Genomic DNA, 19,972 nt, shown 5'->3' on the forward strand with positions numbered 1-19,972 from the left:
CCAAAATGGAAAACTTCCTAGATTCAGCTAATCTCCCCATAATTACTCCAGACGATAAAGACAAATTAGCCCAAATTTTCACACTCGAAGAAGTTCTCAGGGTTATTAAAGATCTCAAACCGGCTAAGGCTCCGGGGCCCGATGGCTTCTCGAACTTATACTATAAAAAAATTCTCTAATATCCTCGCCCCAGTACTTTTAAATATGTTCAACTCTATACTAATAGACTCCCAATTTCCCAACAGTATGCTCCAGGCAACCATAACACTAATCCATAAAGATGGAAAAGACCCTACAGACTGTAAGAACTACAGACCAATTTCTTTAATAAACTCAGACTTAAAAATATTCTCCAAAATATTAGCTATTAGATTAAATAAAGTTCTCCCATCTCTGGTTCATCCGGACCAGGTGGGATTTATCCCTGGAAGACAAGCTGCGGACAATACCAGATGCATTATTGAGTTGGTGTCATTAGCTACCAAAAATAAAATACCATCGATGTTCCTGAGCCTTGACGCCGAAAAGGCGTTTGACCGAATCGATTGGAAATACATGTCAAAAACATTGCAGGCATTTGGAGTGGAAGGCCCTTTCCTTAGAGCCATCGAGTCTTTATACACTACTCCATCGGCAAAAATATACTCCCAAGGTTTCTTCTCTGAGACCTTTCCTATAAAAAATGGAACCAGACAGGGATGTCCCTTATCTCCACTGCTATTCGCCCTCTGTATGGAGCCACTAGCTGCAAACATAAGAAACAACCCAAATATAACAGGAGTTCAGGTGAAGAGTCAGATATACAAAATCGCACTTCATGCAGATGATGTGATCCTTACAATAATCAAACCTCAAACTTCACTTCCAAATTTATACTCCACTCTGTCGTCTTTTAAGGATATCTCAGGTTTCAAAATCAATAGTAACAAATCTGAGGCACTAAATATAAATCTGCCTAAAGATCAAATTAAATTGATTGCTTTAAACTTTGACTTTAAATGGCAACCGAATAGGATCAAATACCTAGGGATATTTATCACAAAAAAATATAGTTCTCTGTATAGGGAGAATTATCCAAAGGTCCTAAGAGCTCTTAAGTCTGATATTAGGAAGTGGTCCGGCCACGCTATATCATGGATAGGCAGAATACACAGTTTAAAAATGAACATATTGCCCGTCTTCTGTATCTTTTCCAAACTCTACCCTTTCCATTGGTATTGGAGGAAATTAAAACTCTACAGTCTATAATAAACAAATTTATATGGAAAAATAAAACACCAAGAATTGGTAAGAAAATCTTAAATATACCAAACAAGACAGGAGGGCTGGGACTACCATGCCTAATGTCCTATTACAAAGCAGCCTAAACAAGCCAACTAATACTATGGCACTCTAATCCAGTCCACAGACGCTGGGTATCATTGGAAATGGATTTAGTTGCCCCAGTCGAATTAAGTAATCTTCTATGGTCCCCAGTGAGAAAGAGTCCCGAAATACTGAAATCCAGCCAAATTATAGCCCATTCACTCAAATTATGGAACTCAGTTGCAAATCGACACTTCCTTACAACACGGAATACACTTATGACTCCACTATATGATAACCCAGAATTTGGTCCAGGAATAGGCCGTAATAGGTTTATTGACTGGAAAATAGCAGGTATCACAAGATTAAAAGATGTAGGTTCAGAAGGATTTCCCAGAACATTTGAATATTTCCACAAAGATAAGGCTATCCCAAACAATCAGTTCCTCCAATACCTTAAATTAAAAGCCTTTTATAACAAAATCCGACCCCCCCGAATTGCTAACTAGATTTGAGTCACTTTGTCTAGCAGATAGTAACACACCTGGACTGATATCTAAATTGTATTGATACTTTGTTAGCCCCCCTCCACAAATGAATCAAAAACTGAAATATATGCTACAATGGGAGGATGACCTGGGGGAGGTATTAGACATGGAAGACTGGAATGATATTTTTCAAAAAGTTGCCACATCATCAATGTGTATCACAATCAGAGAAAATGCCTATAAAGTTATGATGAGGTGGTACTTAACCCCCATGAGACTAGCTAAATTCATCCCAGAGTACTTATCTACATGTCCGAAAGGATGTGGAGTACAAGCCACATTTATACATATGTGGTGGGGGTGCCCATTCATAGCAGCTTATTGGCTGGAAATCAAAATGTGGTCCCAAAGGTTTTTCGGTTTGGACCTACCAATGGATCCCTGGTTATTTCTTTTAAACAAACCATATTACCCCCTCACGAGACATGAAAATAAATTACTGTGCCACATATCTTCAGCCGCAAGACGCGAATTAGCGGCAGTATGGAAACAAACAATTATTCCCTCAATTTCCAAAGTTAAAAATAAAGTCTGGCAGATTTGCTACATGGAAAAAATGGGTAGTCTTAATAACGACACCAACACAGATTTTCAGAAGGTGTGGTTACCTTGAATTCTGAGTGAAAATCAACCAGAAATTAATACCCACTTAATTTTGTTGTAACAAAAAAAAAAAAAAAAAGGATATTTATATTAACTGTGTGATAGAATATTTTAAGAAATCTTGTTAGGTAAAATTGTAAATGAATGTGAACTTTCTCCCATCTCTATTTTCTGTAACCTTCCCTCCCCCCCATTTTTTATTTTCTTCATTCCTCCTCTCTCCCTAAAATTTTTTAATAAAAATTAAGTTTAAATAAAAAAAAAATAGCCTGAATAAATCCCTAAATGTTATAATATATATTATTATTATTTCTTTTTAAGCCTGGAGATGACCTCTTTCCTGTGGATGAAAACGGCTGCAGTATTTATCACAACACAGATATTCGAGATACCTGGGAGGTACGGAGTGTACACACAGGAGCCAGTAACACGGACCATGTGTCTATTGGATCAGTGGTTCCAGTTCATTGACACAAACAGTAGCACCAATCTCATATTCTTTTACCAGCAGGGACAGGGCCGCAGATAGATTTCCTGGGGTCCAGGACTACAGTTTTGATGCCCCCCCACCCAAAAAAAAACTTCCCACTCCCCAATGCAAAAAACGTCCAACCACCAAATACATACAAAAAAAATCTCAACCTCCCCCACAAATACATACAAAAAGCCCCCCTGCCCAATACATATAAAAAAAAAGAATACATATTAAAAAAAAACTGTACATATAACCTCACATACATACATACATTATATATATATATATATACACATGAATACCCCCAAGCCCCCCAATACATATAAAAATATCCTTAAGCCCCCCAAATACATATAAAAATACGGACTTACCTTCAGTCCGGTGTCTGTGGGGTATGCTGGCAGGGAGGGAGGGCCGACTGGCCGGCGCTGCAAATTTCGCCTGACCTCTCGCAAGGCCCTGCTGCTGGTCGTGGCCGGAACCTGACGCTCAGCTGCCTGCTGGACCTTTCCTCTCTCTGTCCCATGCCACCATGCTTCCAGGGCTGGTGCGTGCCAGGGCTCTGACATCAGCGCGCGGTGCTGAGGAAGCTGGGCCAAGCTTACTTTCGGCGCGCTGACATCAGAGCCCCATCGCATGCCGGTAGTGGAAGCTTGGCGGTGTGGGACAGAGAGAGGAAAGGTCCTGCAGGCAGCTGAGAACCGCGACCGGCCGCAGGGTCTGGCCAGAGGTCGGGGGAAATTTGCAGCGCCAGCCATCTGGGCCACCCCCCCCCTCCAGCCAGCGGGTCCGGGACACCAGCCCCAGCTGTCCCCCCTCTCAGCAGCCCTGAGAAGGAATGCTGGGAGTTGTAGTTCTCCTGGGGATATACTGTACTACTAAATACACTTAGTCTACAAGCTCTGTCTGTGATTTATATATGAGTGGATGTTTACATAGACGTTAGGATAAAGGTGGGCTGCTGGTTAGTCTTATCCTGCCCTTCTGGTATATAGAGTATACACTCACCCTTGTATGGGATAAGGGGGGGAATCACTAGTAGACTTTGGGTGTTTTTAATTAAATTGTCATAGTGCCAATTGGAGCACTATGGCATGACAATGCCCATTTGAAGTCAATATGAGTTTCGTCCATTAGTGCACAGATCGGCATTATTGCAGTTTATTGCCCTGTACTCATGAATTTCAATGTAGCCCAGTATCTGAAAAACAGATTGTTTAGCTTTAGGAGCTCCCGTACAATCAATGTGGGCCTGACCAATTGCAATCTAAGTTTCTAAGTCTTGGTGCCTCCGTCATTGCTAAACCAATTGCCTCCATAATCAACTCAGTTTTGTCTTCTGGACAAATCCCTAAGGCCCGGAAAACCGCCAGAGTTATCCCTGTCTTCAAAAATGGTGACAAATACATTGTTTCAAACTACAGACATATTTCTATTCTAACCTCTGTCGTCCAAAGTCATGGGAAAAAAAGTTAATTCCAAACTAAGCAACTTTTATAAGAAGTCGAATCTCCTTAGTCAATTCTAATCTGGCTTCCACCCAAATCACTTCACAGTAACGCCCCACTTAAAAATTTGCAATGAGATCCAATCTGGTATGGAACATTGACAGTTGACTGGTGCAATATCCTAGACTTTGCAAAGTCTTTTGATACTGTTGAACACGCTGTTATGATAAACAAGTTCAAGTGCTCTGGTATTGGACCACATGCTCTAAACTGGTTTAACTCTAATTTATCAGGAAGATCCCAGTATATGTCTATCTCAGGCTCCAACCCTAGCCGCTGTGAAATTACCTGTGGGGGTCCCCGAGGCTCTGTTCTGGGGTCCCTTACTTTTGTCTGTCTTTATAGCTGACCTGCCCACAGTTTGTAAGACAACTTCTCTGCACATGTATGCGCTGATGATACCATCCTATATGGACCCAGTCCCAGCCTCTTTGACCTTGCATATGTTTTGCAATCTGATTTTTCAAAGGCTGAAAACTGGATCACCCTAAACAAACTGTTTAAAAACAATGACAAAACAGTAACTATGGGGTTTGGGACTAAGGCTACATTTCGTAAGCTTCTCATGACAAAGCTATTGATTATATCTGGCTCTGACTTTAATCTTGCCTCAGTTACAAGCTTTAAATATTTGGGTATGTGGCTTGACTCCCATTGCACATTTGATTTGCATATTGACAAACTGACATCCAAAAATTAACCGAAACTAGGGGTACTTTATAGAAATAAATCCTGCCTAAGCACATTGGTCAGAAAGCGCATTGCACATCAGATGCTAATGTAAATTAGTGACTATGGGGAGGAAACTTGACACTCAATATGCCGTTTTGTCGTACTATGTTACTTCAACACCCAGTAATGATTATGTATTATGTTAACTGAACAAGGTTGGCTATCCCTTGAGTCCAAATGCAAGGGGACCCCCTCACCCCTACTGTACACAGCACTTATCTCCTTAAATCTGCCTCCAGAACCGTGCTTATAGTCCCATGGTTCAATAAATAATCTGGTCACACTTCCTTCATGTATCAATCACCCCACTTCTGGAACAATTTACCAGAGTCCTTCAAATTTGCTTCCTGTCTAAGTTCCTTCAAGAGTTCAGATGTTTCTCATTTTAAACACGTTTTTAACTGTAAATTATAATGTTGTCAACTTTATTTTGTGCCCAGGGCATACTTGGAAACGAGAGGTAACATTTTATGTATTTTGTTTTCTGGTAAAATATTTTATAAATAATAAATAACCCCCATTGACTCTAAACACACGAGTGCTTTTCCAGGCTCTGGAGGCGTGTAAAGACGCAGGGCTGGTGAAGTCCATTGGAGTTTCCAACTTTAACCGCAGGCAGCTGGAACTGATCCTCAACAAACCGGGACTGAAGCACAAGCCCGTCTGTAACCAGGTAACTACAACTACATTCTTCATATTCTCCAATATGTATACATGCTGTACACTAGGTCGGGGGTGCGCAAACTTCCTTGGCTGCGCCCCTTTGCCTGCTTTGCGCCTAGGTTCGCGCCCCCTCCTTGCCTTGAATACAGCATCAATTGACGCCATGGGGTCATGTGACGTCACCCGCATAGTAATTTGATGCCACGTTGCCCATCGCCATGGAGACACGTACACCAAAGCCTAGTAAGTGGGTTTACAGAGGCCTCGTGGTGACTAAAGTGGGGACTCTGTAAACGCCACAAAACCCTTAAAATCTATTGCACTACAGGTCTGTGTGGTGCTAACTACCTGTCTGGTTTAGGAGAGGTCGAGCTTCCGTGATGTTGTGGGGAAACAGGACAGGCTTTAGGTGGTTTCAGGCAGTAGTTCTTCTCTTGGTGTTGTGCCTCCAGTCACAGCAGGCTCCAGGGTCCTGGAGACAGTCCCTCCTGTGACAGTCTTCACAATCAGACCCCTGCCTAATAGACTGTAGACTCAGGCAGGGGTATATAAAATAGGATCCTTTATTACAGCCACTGCAGTTCTTGTTACAGAGGATGCATGATGTTACTTTGCAGGATACAGGTCTTGGGATGGCCCTAGGTCACACTGGTAGGCTGGAGGCCTGGCCAGGTGCCTTTGCTCTTCCCCAGCCCATAACGGGGCTGGAGATATGTCTCAACCCCTTGAAGGGGAGACTTGGACTGACTAACTTTTGGTGCTTCCTCTCTAAGACACAAAGGGGAGGGCACTAGGCCTGCACCATGATTGGCTGTACACAGACCCAGTTCCACCTCCACTCCTTATCACTCAGAGAGGCTGCTGGAGGAGGGGAAAAACATGATGACAGCCTGTTATAGCCTGCAGCTATCAGGACTTATATAACAGGGGGGCAGCAGAATAGCCAGAACCCACCATGGATACACTCTCCCCTAGGGGAAATTCCCATGTCCACACTGGGACCGAGTTTGGGTGCCATCCGCCAATCTGGAGCTCAGACTACAATAACAGGTTACACATCAGTTGGCATAGACATTAACCATTGGCACAGTACATCAGACATTACTACAGAATCACCTACTGCTTACAGAGATGATCTAAAGATGTTCTTCCTACAAGAAGAATCCCAATTGTAGAACTTGGGATCGGGTTTCTTTACCACCCGCCATCAAACATCATGGTCCACAAAAAATACACCTTAGGTGAACCACCCTATCTTGAAAGATACATCGTCCCACTAACCACTCTCCCATAATTGAACAGATTTTGTAGTCGGTTATAAATTCTTTGTGGCTAGTTTTGGCCCGGAGATACTCTGTTACAGCCGCTTTGAGCCAATCATACCTGTTGTTTTCAATTTCCTCCATAACAGGCTCAGGCACATAAGGGAATTATGAGACTGATGATAACTGAGTATTATAGGCCGGTCAGCTCGGCTAAACTTTAACAATTTTTGGCCAGTGCCTTGGCCCGGCAGAACCAAGAATTTAGGTTCCCTAGCCTCCACCTCTTGGTACAGTATGGCGGGTCCCTTGGGTGTTATGAACCCAGCTTAATATTGTGTACCCTCTTACAAATGGCTTCAGCTGTGTCCTCTGCGGTAAATGGACCTTCCTCCCACCAATGATCCACTACAGGACCATCCACCAGAAGGAACCAGGTCCTATTCATATTGGCGGCGTAGCCCTGAAACATAGGGTCCCACCACTTAAGGGGTTCCCCGGACTGATGTTCTAGATTTGGGCTACTAGATCTGGTGTCCACCTGAGAGGACACTCCAGAGGCATTTGACTGCTGAGACAGAGAGGACTCTCTAAATGATTTAAAGGATACTGGGAACTTAACTACAGGTATACTGCTTGCATAAGGTATCTCCCCTCTGAATCCTCATCCTCAATCCAACCTCCCCTTCCTCCAAAATCCCAATCCCTTAGATCAATGGATATTGAGCAGAATGAAGGGCACCACACTCCCTGAGCATAGGCCTCTCAGAGTATGCCCCAACAAGGTATAGTTCATGGTGGCAGCTAGAAGAGTACACGCTCCCTGGATTTCCCATCAGGGTGTGCCCCAACCACTGTTTTGATATTTGATGAAGGGTACCCGCTCCCTGGACAATTTCCCCCAGGGTGCGCCCCAAACTAGCACAATTACTTAATGCAAAGGTACACTGGGTCCCCAGCTACAACTGAAAAAACCTTCCCTACTTAGGGCAAGATGAAGGGCACACTTTCCCTGGTATAATTCCCTTGGGGTACGCTCCAACATATATTCACTTTGGCATGGGTCTAGACTCGCCTCCTCCCCGGTGAGTCTTCAGGGAGGGGACACCCTTCCTTAACTCGCATGGGTGCCCAGGGTCCCTGGTAGTGCCTGCTGCAGGAGGGGATAAACCCATGATTACAGCCTGTTATAGCCTGCAGCTCTAAGGACTTCCATAACAGGGGGGCAGTAGGTTAGCCAGAACCAGCCATGGCTACATAGTATTTATCAGAAACGTTGCAAGTTACTGACAGGGAGGGAGTTCTGTGTTTTTTTTCCAGCACATTTTCATGTTTAAAAATTGATTTATTGTAGTTTTTATATCAATCAATTTTCTCCTGAGAAATGTTCCAATGGGAACCGATACATCTGAGAAATAAACACTATTTGTATCTATAGGAGTGCCTATAGTAGCTTATTATTTAAAAAAAAGTGCCCGACACTGCCTGTGAACCCTATGAAAACTCTGTGATATTCTGGGTTATAACGGCATACTGTATGTACCCAGGGGAACAATGTCACATGTGTATGTGTGTAAGTCAGACCAATGAGCGCTCTGCGGTGTTCAGGGATGTGCACAAGAGCTGGCACTTCAGAGGCTTTTATGCCCTTCAGTGAAATTATTTATTGTCTGTGAGAGATCCTGGAGTCGGATGTTGATCTGGGGACATTCTTCCACCATCAGTAGGGCAGCTCCAAAACAAACTTAACAAAACAAATTGACCTCTATTAGGAGGGAGAAAGACCAACATTGGATCTATATCCAGTAAAATGAAAGGAAGCTGCTGGCTTGGGAAGTGGGGAGGGTCGGGCTTAAAACCTGGGAAGGAGGCGTCACAAACCTCCAACAGCTGAGACAGCTGAAAATAAGTTAACAAATTACACACAGAACCCCAGCAAGCTCTTTTCAGGAAACCCTGAGCCCCCACAAAATATATACAGTATGTATATAAGTGTCAAAAAGGAGAGCTATTGAGCTTGGCAAATGTATACAACAAGCGAAAGAGAAGCCCAATACTACATCCAATATGTCTGAAAATAAGTTAACAACTCTTTCAAGAGAATATATAGGTATTTTACTGTGTATTTTTGTCATATTGGATGTAGCATTGGGCTTCTCTGTCGCTTGAGGCTTGTAAAGCCACTGGCGTTAAAAATAATTAAATGCAGGCGTTAAACATAATTAAAATATATGCATATTTTTTCTTCCCTTGAGGCAGAATGTTGACATTATTGATTTGTGGTATTTATGACAGTAGGGGTGTTGGTGAGGCTGCCGTGCATTGAGATTCATTACTAATCTATCTATAACTTCTGCTGAGAACTTCTCCCGACCATTCATGTTGCATTTTAGTCTCTGGGGTGAGAAAGAGAACAATTAGGGATCTTCCATAAAGCGTGATTCAGAGAAATTAGCAATGAATCTCAATGTACTACAGCATCTTTCATAAATGACACCCCAAACCTGAGCTAGCAGACTCCTGTTTCCACAGATGAAAATGTAGACACCTTGTTTAGCTTATCTATCCATATTATATACATCTTGAAACTGGTGTGGCCTGATTCTCATTTGTCCCTTTGTGTGCTGTGGTTGTCACAATGTTTCACGGCTGGAGTGGTAAATCATTCAATCCTAAACAGTTCCATTCCCTCCGCAGGTAGAATGTCACATCTACCTGAATCAGAGCAAACTGCTGGCTTTCTGCAAGTCCCAGGACATCGTGCTGGTGGGATTCTGCGTGCTGGGATCCAGCAGAGGTCAGAAGTGGTAAGAGGCAGCTTGGAACTGGACTTTATGTTTACTGACCATGAAATACCTGCTAGGCCAGTACAGCAATAGTCCTTTTTCCTTAACCCCTCTCTTTGTATTTTTCTCACGGTTTTCCCTTTTTCCTCTCTCCTCCCTCCTGTCACTGAGCCCTCCAAATCCACCAGCTGGTGAAACACTGTACTACATCACACCTCCTCTTTTCCAGGGTACACCAAGATAATCCCGTCCTCCTTAAGAATCCCGTGTTGAACACGATTGCTATAAAGCACAGCCGGACACCCGCTCAGATGGCAATGCGCTACCTGCTTCAGCGTGGCATTGTTGTTCTTGTAAAGAGCGTCAACCCAACCCGGATCAAAGAAAACTTCCAGGTAATAAGAGGACAGAGGGGAAGAGGTTTATAATTCTAGGGAAACATGCAATAGTCCTATTAAGTGTTTTAAAACAGAGCAACGCCAGGGCTTTTATTTAGGTATGGAATGGCAAAAAAACACCCAACATTTTCATTTTTGCATAGACATATATTCTGGGCCGCCAACAGAAATCAATGGACCAAGGACAAATTAAAGGAGAAGGTCCCCCCACCCCCAACCCATAGCGCACCAACCATGGGGGGAAAAAAATCGTGCGCAACTTTTACTTATCTGTTTTCTTGTTATTGTTAATACGGAAAAAATATTACAATGCAATCGGTTTATTTTAATATTTTCAACAAAAGACAAAGATACACATTGCTACATCCAATGTGACAAAAGGCCCGGGGGGGATTCAGTATGGGCCTGGGGGGGGGGGGGAAATATGGGCCTGGGCTGGGGGAATATGGGCCTGGGGTGATGGGGGGAGTTAAATATGGGCCTGGGGGGTTAAATATGGGACTTGGGGGGTTCAATATGGCCATGGGGGGGGGGGTTAAATACAGCATTCCAAAAGTTTTCCCTTCGAGAAAGTCGCTGTGTGTGACGAAATGCGTCAGGGACGTTATTACGTCATCACGTTACGACATTACGTCATCACGGAAGTGCGCGATCATGTCGGATCGCGCATGAAGTTTATGCAGACCTTGTGACATCCAGGGTCCTGGGAAGCACATAGCTGAGCTGCCGTCTATTCGCTGAGGGGTTATTCTCTGCCATCCAGCAGCCCTTCATCCATTGCAAGTACAGACCAAGACGTTCCTTGTGGATCACGCAATTGGACTGCTGTGGATATATCTGCTTGGCGGTGATATACAATTTCACAACTGCTCATATTTTATTGAATCTTGTGAGTGCGATTCCTATCCCCTTCCCCCTTCCCATCCAATAAATGTTATCTTTTTACGCTCTGGGGCGTGCGTTTTCTCCTCTTTTCTTTCCTCTATGTTCTACTGGATGTGGTTCATCCTATTTAGAGCAGCCTGAATTTCCCCTCCAACTGGCTACAACTACCTCATACCTTTTGGACTTTATCACTTGGCCCAGGACACCAGCAGCAGCAGCAGACACCTCCTGTTGGCGGCCCTGCATATGTTGCTCTTGTTTACCAGCGAGATGATTCAAGATGGAAAGTAATAAAACTCTCCTATGTAAACCTGTGCAAAAATGATGCATATTACATTCTATTGTGTGGCTTTGTATGTCTGCCTAATGTATACTGTATCCCAGATAAATGACTCTGTGTTGTGCGCTGACCTTACTCCCTGCTCTTTGAATCTTGCGCCTCTTCTGTCGTTTCCTGCTCAGTAATTCTTGCTGTCCCAAGACTGAACCTGTCTTTTCTTCAGGTCTTTGACTTCCAGCTAAGTGATGAAGACACAAAAACTCTTGATGCCCTCAACCAAAACATGCGCTATATGAAAAGCAGTCAGTAAGTAATATCATTGGCTTTCCACTTTCAATAACATTCATAATATATTTATTTAATTGATTATTATTATATTATTATTTATAATAATAATATAACACAAGTAATGTTGGATCTCTGTGCTTCCCAATATCCATTGTGTTTGTATAATGAGCTGTAGTATTTCAGTATTATAGTATAGGTTCAACAAAGACCTTAGAAAGACTTTAGAAAGGCAGATTTTAATAAACTGAGATCTAATCTACAAGGAATTCATTGGGGTGATGTTATTGCAGGGAAAAACTAGAAGATAAATGGGCAGTCTTTAAAACATTGTTAGAAAAGCACACTTATCAGTGTATACCCTTGGGTAATAAGTGTAAAAGAAATAAGTCTAAACCAATGTGGCTAAATAAATAGGAAGGGAGGAAATGGACAAGAAGAGGCAGGGGTTTAGATTCTTTAAGTCAGAAGGGACGGAGACATCGTATCAGAATGTAAGGAATGTAACAAAAATTGCAAAAGGGCAATCAAATTAGCAAAAATAGATAATAAAAAAAGGATTGCAATAGAAAGTAAGATCAACCCTAAAAAGTTCTTTAAGTACCTTAATAACAAAAAAAATTAAAAAGAAAATATAGGAAACTAACGCCGGGTCTCTCAGCTAGTTGGAGATAAGGAAAAAGCAGAGGTATTAAACCAATTATCTGCCTATGTGATCAGCAGAGAAGAATCAATTTCAATAGTAGTACCATAGGAGGAAGACACAACCTCCATATTAATGAACAATTGGTTAACTGAGGAAGAAGTTAATAGGCGGCTTGTAAAAATTTAAGTAAATATGGCACCTGGCCCTGATGGCATACATCCAAGGGTTCTCATGGAGTTAAGTTCAGTAATAGTCAAACCATTATATTTAATATTCAAGGACTCCATTTCCACAGGCTCGGTACCACAATACTGGCATAAAGCAGATGTGGTGCCTATATTTAAAAATGGAGCTAGATCACAACCGGGGAATTACAGACCTGTAAGCCTGACTTCAATAGTGGGGAAATTACATGAAGGTTTAATTCGGATAATATTCAGGAATACCTAATGGAAAACAAAATTATTAGTAATAGTCAGCATGGATTTATGAAGGATAGATCTTGCCAAACTAACCTTATTTGTTTCTTTGAGGAGGTAAGTAGGAATTTAGACCAGGGTAATGCAGTTGATGTGGTCTATTTAGATTTTGCAAAGGCTTTTGATACAGTTCCACACAAGGTTGGTGTACTAAATAATGCAAATTGGACTCCATAAAAATATATGCACCTGAAATGAAAACTGGTTGAAGGACAGACAACAGAGGGTTGTCATAAATGAAACTTTTTCAGGTTGGGCTAAGATCATGAGTGGAGTACCTCAGGGATCGGTACTGGGACCCCTGCTTTTTAACTTGTTTATTAATGACCTTGAGGTTGGCATCGAGAGCAAAGTCTCCATCTTTGCTGATGATACTAAATTGTGTAAGGTAGTAGAATCAGAGCAGGTTGTAATTTCTCTCCAGAAGGACTTGGAGAGACTGGAAACTTGGGCAGGTAAATGGCAGATGAGGTATAATACAGATAAATGTAAGGTTATGCATTTGGAAAGCAAAACTAAAGAGGCGACTTACAAATTAAATGGGGATAAATTGGGGGAATCGTGAAGGAGAAGGATTTAGGAGTGCTTGTAGACAGCAGGCTTAGCAATCATGCTCAAAGTCATGCAGTAGCTGAAAAGGCAAACAAGATCTTATCTTGCATTAAACGGGCCATGGATGGAAGAGAAGTAAACATAAGTATGCCCCTTTACAAAGTATTAGTAAGACCACACCTTGAATATGGAGTACAATTTGGGGCACCACTCCTTAGAAAATACATTATGGACCTAGAGAGAGTGCAGAGAAGAGCCACCAAATTAATCTAATTTATGAGAGGCTAGCTAATTTACATTTATTTACATTAGAAAAGAGGCGTCTAAGAGGAGATATGATAACTATATACAAATATATTCGGGGACAGTACAAGGAGCTTACAAAATAACTATTCATCCCAAGGGCAGTACAAAGGACTCGGGTCATCCCTTAAGGTTAGAGGAAAGGAGATTTCACCAGCAACAAAAGAAAGGGTTCTTTACAGTAAGGGCAGTAAGGGCAGTTAAAATGAAGAATTCATTACCCATGGAGACTGTGATATATTTGTTCAAAAAAAGGTTGGACATATTTTTAGAAAGGAAAGGTATAAAGGGATATACCAAAAAAGTAAACATCGGAAGGATGATGATCCAGAGATTAATCTTTTATGAGACATCATTGGATGATATGTCACTGGGTTTCTTTGTTTGCCTTCCTCTGGATCAATAAGTAAGTATAGATATAGGATAAAGCATCTGTTGTCTATATTTAGCATAGGTTGAACTTGATGGGCGCATGTCTTTTTATGTAACTATGTAAGTACAGATGCGGCCACAAGTATTAGAACTCTTGCTTGGGAAATTCTGTGGCAGTCTCACAGTAAATGCCTCAACATTTCTGTAAAATTCTTAATGGCCCATTGGATTAACACAGCAGGGGTTTGAATGGGGCTGCAGGGAACCACAGCTGTGTTAATCCAATGGGCCATTAAGAATCTCACAGAAATGTTGAGGCATTTACTGTGAGACTGTCCCAGAATTTACAAGGTAAGTGTTCTAATACTGCTGGCTGCATCTGTATTGTACAGAGCAAAGAGGGATTTGTGTTGTATAATGTGAAGTCATCAGTGGACGGCAGCATGTGCTAACTTCCATTTAGCTGTAGAACCATGTTGAATATGGGCGAATATCCTAATACAGCTCTCCTACTGCAGGACATCTCCCTATCAATTACTTATCCATACTTTATCATTGTTTCCCCAGCTGGAAGGACCACCCCAAGTACCCATTTACTGATGAATATTAAGAGAATGGGATGTCATGTTTCGAGTACCACCCTGAACATCCGTGCCACAGTATGACAAGCGGCTCCTTCTTATGGGGGTAATTCTCCCATACCTGACACATGTGAAATTCTAATATTGAGCAAAAGATCCCAAACTTTTTAACTGTCCCACACACTTTTCTACAAAGACATCATCAACCTAGAAAAAGAGACCCTACCAAGACCCAGCTCTAGAGGGAGAGCAGGTATCCATTTGTCTTTCTAGCACTCATCGGCTCGATTCTTCAGTCAAGAATAAGCCCTACTCATACCCAGAATGCAATGGGACTGTAGTCACAATTCACACCATGGGTTTGGGCATACAGTAGAAAATCATGTCTCCCTTTCTTATGAGGGCGACTTCCTGATTTTTATCTGAAAATGATAGCATTCTTCTGCTGTCTCTTTAAAAATAATTTCCTCTTCCTAATGATATTGAACGTTTATAAATCCCCCCGTATTATCATCACAAATCTTCCTAAAAGTAACTTTCATATGTTGGCCAGAAGGGGTTGGGTGATGAATTGAAGGCTCCCTACATTACATCCTTTATATGTTTCTTGCAATAAAAGGAGACATATTTTGTTCATTATGTGTAAGAGTAACAGAATATAAAACAGTTATACATGCATGTTTATGTCTAATAATATCATCGTGTCTGTTCATAAAAGCATGTTGTCTGTGTCTCTTTCCTTGAACAATAAAATGTATGTAACATACACAGTAAGTCAAGTGTTTTACTTTGCAAAATGTTTCTGGACAACTCTGGCAGCAAATGGGTTAATTATGCATTCCGACATAATTCCAGTTATCAGAAAAAAAAGACAGAATGTATCCAAACTGCATAGTGATATTCAGCACCTATGTGTGTGATATATTTGGGACGGGGGAGGGATTCCTCCCTGGAACATGCACTGTAACATTGTGATGTCAGAGAACAATAGCCTCATTGTAGTTCTAGCACAAGGACAGCCGCAGCAATGTTAACCTGCAACATCGTATAGCGTTCTGATTACACAGACGTCTCCCTGTTACAGTTTGGCAGATAGAGGGTAACGTGTACAAAAGTGAATAAATTGCGCACCAAGGATTGGGAATAATGACAATAAATTGTGAGCAGTGTAAAACACAAAAACTAATAACGAATGAAATAAATAAATGACCTGAGTGCAGGAAATTAATATTTAGGGAGTTGGCTGTTAATCAAAAAAGATGGCTCAGCATCTCATGGCACTGAAATAGAAAAAACAAGAAAAGCGCCCAACTCATAGCGTAGTATGTAAAATAAAATATATTATACAAATGGTGAAGGTGAGTATCTCACGTACAAGATGATTAACATATATAAGCCCGTCATGCAATAACCAGCATGGTACCACAAGCGAACACAAACTCCCACGTATAAAGATTGTCCTTAGCCACTGGAACAGCAATAAGTTGATCTCCTTCTCCAGCCACTTCGTGGGGGAATGATGTCCAGGTTCCAGCCAGTGAGGGATAAAATCATTGTCAGGGGAATCCAGAAGATGGTATGTAGCCACCGCTGAGAAATCACGTAAAGTCGCTACATTCAGCAGCAATATAACAGTAAATCAGTACTGCAGCGGGTGAGCGCACAAGTGATTCACCGGTACATGGCAGGAACCGCGAGGCAAATAGCAGCTCTACACTTAGCCTGTACAGATATCACCAGCAGTAAATCAGCACGGCACAGGGTGACCGCACAGATGATTCTACACGGTAGCAGATCAACACTTAGCCTATAGCCTGATAAACTGTCAATAGTAGTGCTGGTATAACACTAAAGAGTCCCATAGAGAGGATACCATAAGCATGGATAAAACAGTACTCCTCCTGTGTTTAGAGCATAGCAGAGCTCAGCTGTAAAGCAGAGGAAGGTCACCAGTGACGTCATCTCAAGCACCGTGAAAAGCGCACGGTAACAAACTTCCAGGAAAACGCCTTAAAAATCAGCACAGATAGAGACCAACAGCTGACAAAGCCACAGAGGGGAGGTAAGCAAATAATACAGATATTAATGTGCTCGATAAACAGCATCCAACATGTTTCGTACGAGTAAACCTACTTCATCAGGGGTAAATTAACTAAGAACGGTGCTAATATTTAAATACCCTAACACAGCCCCATTGGCCACCTGGAACCAGCGGGCGTGTGTACTAGGACCAATCCAGACACGGGCTCATGCAGTAATGTCCGATAGAAAAAATCGCCAGGGTTTTTAAATCGCCATTTTTGACAGCGTTGCTATGACGGTATACAGAAACCCCCAAATACCAGTGATAGCAACATTTCAACAAATGGCGAGTTGCCAGCGCCGAGATGATCGGCCCTCCGAAAAGGGCTCACCCGGTGAGTTGTTTCTGCTGCAGAGAGAGAGTGCCATCTCTCTCTGCGCAAATCTCACCGAAAATTAAAGTTGTTAAATTTAAACTTCATTAATAGTGTTGATGAGCAGGGGGTCTCCGGAGCAGAACCGCATTGATTTGAGGTCCGGGGACCCCCTGCTTCCCGAGATACAGGCCCCGTTATGACATGGTATCTCTTATGCATTTAAATCCCACTGTCACGGGACATTTACATGCATAGGAGTAACCGACACCCCATAACGGCGCCTGTGTCCCGGGAAGCAGGGGGTCCCCGAGGCTGAAATCAAAGCAGCTCAGCTGAGGAAACCCCCTGCTCCCGCACACTATTAATAAAAATTACATTAAAGCAGCTTCATACCTTACTAGAGCCATCAGATGCTTTCTATATAATCTGGGAATCTCCATTTAAAAGATTATAGAGGTCTAGTTTTTTCTGCAGAGCCTTCTATAAATTCCTTTGAAAAATTAACTAAACCCCACAAATTTTCTCAATCCTGTGATTGAAGTGGGTCGGGGTAAAATCTGTAAAGCTTCCATCTTATGCTGAATCGGACCCTTTCCTTTGTGAAATACTACCCCCCAAAATGACCACTTGTGAGCACAATATAGATCAGTGTTTTTCAACGGGGTTTCCTGGCATCCCCAAAGGGTTCCATGCAATTTTCAGGTAATTTGATAATTGTACCAAATAAAGAATAATTTACAATGCATCTGATCTCAGACGCGCTATTAGAGAGGGTCAGTGTTCCTTACAATGCATCTGATCTCAGACGCGCTATTAGAGAAGGAGAGGGAAAAAACGGAGCACTATCTCCAATGCTGTAAAAAACAGCCAATAAACCACAGGGTATGCGTTCCCAAAATAAAGCTATTTAATGGCTCAAAAATCAGTTACAAAACACACCAACGCGTTTCAGACCTTAGTGGTCCTTTATCAAGGTGAATAAAGGTGAATTCACCTTGATAAAGGACCACTAAGGTCTGAAACGCGTTGGTGTGTTTTGTAACTGATTTTTGAGCCATTAAATAGCTTTATTTTGGGAACGCATACCCTGTGGTTTATTGGCTGTTTTTTACAGCATTGGAGATAGTGCTCCGTTTTTTCCCTCTCCTTGTCTGTGAAGATTTCTACAACGGAGGCACATTCAACCTGGAGGTGCTGGACATCTACAAGGACTTTCTTTTCATCGTGGAATCGGTTTTCCCAAGTGAGTCCGTTCCAGCTTTGCCTCAATCAAATTTCCAGGGATCATCAACTGGTAACTATCCTTACCTCATTGCCTTGTGGGATAGCTGTTTACCTGATCCAATAGGACATATACATATCAACAGGTTGTCTTCCAATTCATTATAACAATTTTCAAACTACACAATTGTCTTGAGAGCATCACACATTTTTTTCTTCTATTGCGCTATTAGAGAAGGCCAGTGTTCCTTACAATGCATCTGATCTCAGACACGCTATTAGAGAGGGTTGGGGTTCCTTACAATGCATCTGATCTCAAACGCGCTATTAGAGAAGGTTGGGGTTCCTTACAATGCATCTGATTTTAGACACACTATTAGAGGTTTGTGGTTCCTTATGTGAATGCAGCCTTTTCTGGGTTACCCCCGGGGCACCAAGAACTGCAGACGGGGTCGGTGAGTATTAAATGAGTATCGGTGAGTATCAACAAATCAAGGAATCTTTATTGTGAGTGCCCAAGGAGATGACACATCAGCAAGCAGCTTCAGTGGGATCTGGGGTGGGGCAGTCCCTAGGTATAGGTTACAGAAGATAAGGTGGCACTGCCCTATTACAATCTAAAAAGCTCTACATAAGCTTTATATGAGCTTGGTTAGCATGAAATACCTACATCCCATAATAGTTGTTTTTCCAAAAGTTAAGTTTCAATTTCTTTAGGAAGCACATGATGTCCTGTAATTGTCTCAGAGCCAACCTTGCCCACTCATACATTCTTTCACACAGAAATGGTACAATAACAAAGTACGTCAGGGTACTGATTAATTATATTGCTATAATTCTGGGCGTTGAGCCGCAGGCACAGCCTTGAAACGCTACTGTCAGCGAAACTCATCCTTACCCACAAACCCGTATTACACGTCCACATAAACAGAAGTGACAAAATGGATGACCAGTAACCCCAGACTCTCTTTCTTTTGTATAGCCCTCCTGTCCATAATTCTTTCACAGTCTCCCCTGTTTATACTTGAAACAAGAGTTCACAGGTATAACCCAAAATTAGTTGGTAACATTGATTAGTCTCTGAAATTCCAGATCAGCCATGGAGGATCAGTGATTTTTCTTTTCGTATACACTTCTCCAGATCCTTAGCCATGGATATATCATATTCATTCCGATATCCATTATTATTCCAGTTGATATTGTGATAGTTCGCAAGGGCTATACCATCCAAGGATTAATACAAGGGGGTTTCTTCTGTTCCTTCTTCTTGGATGGGCCATTACTTGTGGGCTGGGTCTGAGGTACTTGGCAAGTAGTAGTTTACAAGACACAAAAATGACATACATTGGGAAGAGATAAACAACAATTAGAATCAGTCCTTGCACCAGTTACACCTAGAATCAGTTTCGCTCCCAGTGACCCAAACCACGTGCCTAGTCCCAAGTCCCAGCTAGAGGATATTTTCAAAGAGTCTACAAACTTTGTAATTTCTTCTTTTATCCTAAGTGTACATCATGGGTAATATTAGCCGTATTGTCAGGTACATACAGTAGGTACAACACCACCACAGCACAAACATTTCTGCTCCTATAGTTATATTAGTTTTTACTGTAACGGAACCCGCCTTTCCCGAACTGGGAATAAAATCTCCTGAGTTATTGTAAAGATTCTGTAATTGTCCAATAATAA

At 42.0% G+C, this 19,972-nt stretch overlaps 1 protein-coding gene across 3 annotated transcripts in view; it reads left to right on the forward strand.

Annotated features, from left to right (window-relative positions):
- The window catches only part of LOC142496120 (estradiol 17 beta-dehydrogenase 5-like), a 29,624-nt gene extending 14,325 nt beyond the window's left edge, over window positions 1–15,299 (forward strand). Inside the window, exons 5-11 of one of the 3 annotated variants that reach the window (XR_012801900.1) lie at window positions 2,778–2,855; window positions 5,722–5,844; window positions 9,794–9,903; window positions 10,112–10,277; window positions 11,302–11,452; window positions 11,669–11,751; window positions 14,650–14,667. Coding sequence is in view for 2 of the 3 variants with exons in the window: in XM_075602546.1 (XP_075458661.1) it covers window positions 2,778–2,855; window positions 5,722–5,844; window positions 9,794–9,903; window positions 10,112–10,277; window positions 11,669–11,751; window positions 14,650–14,692 (603 nt within the window). In the remaining variant the exon portion in view is untranslated. Of the gene's footprint in view, window positions 1–2,777; window positions 2,856–5,721; window positions 5,845–9,793; window positions 9,904–10,111; window positions 10,278–10,423; window positions 10,605–11,301; window positions 11,453–11,668; window positions 11,752–14,649 lie in introns of those variants that run through there. The other 2 variants (XM_075602546.1, XM_075602547.1) reach the window with 2 other exon arrangements.
- Window positions 15,300–19,972: the final 4,673 nt, after the last annotated feature.

This window comes from Ascaphus truei, chromosome 5 (assembly GCF_040206685.1).
Source record: "Ascaphus truei isolate aAscTru1 chromosome 5, aAscTru1.hap1, whole genome shotgun sequence".
Lineage (NCBI taxonomy): Eukaryota > Metazoa > Chordata > Amphibia > Anura > Ascaphidae > Ascaphus > Ascaphus truei.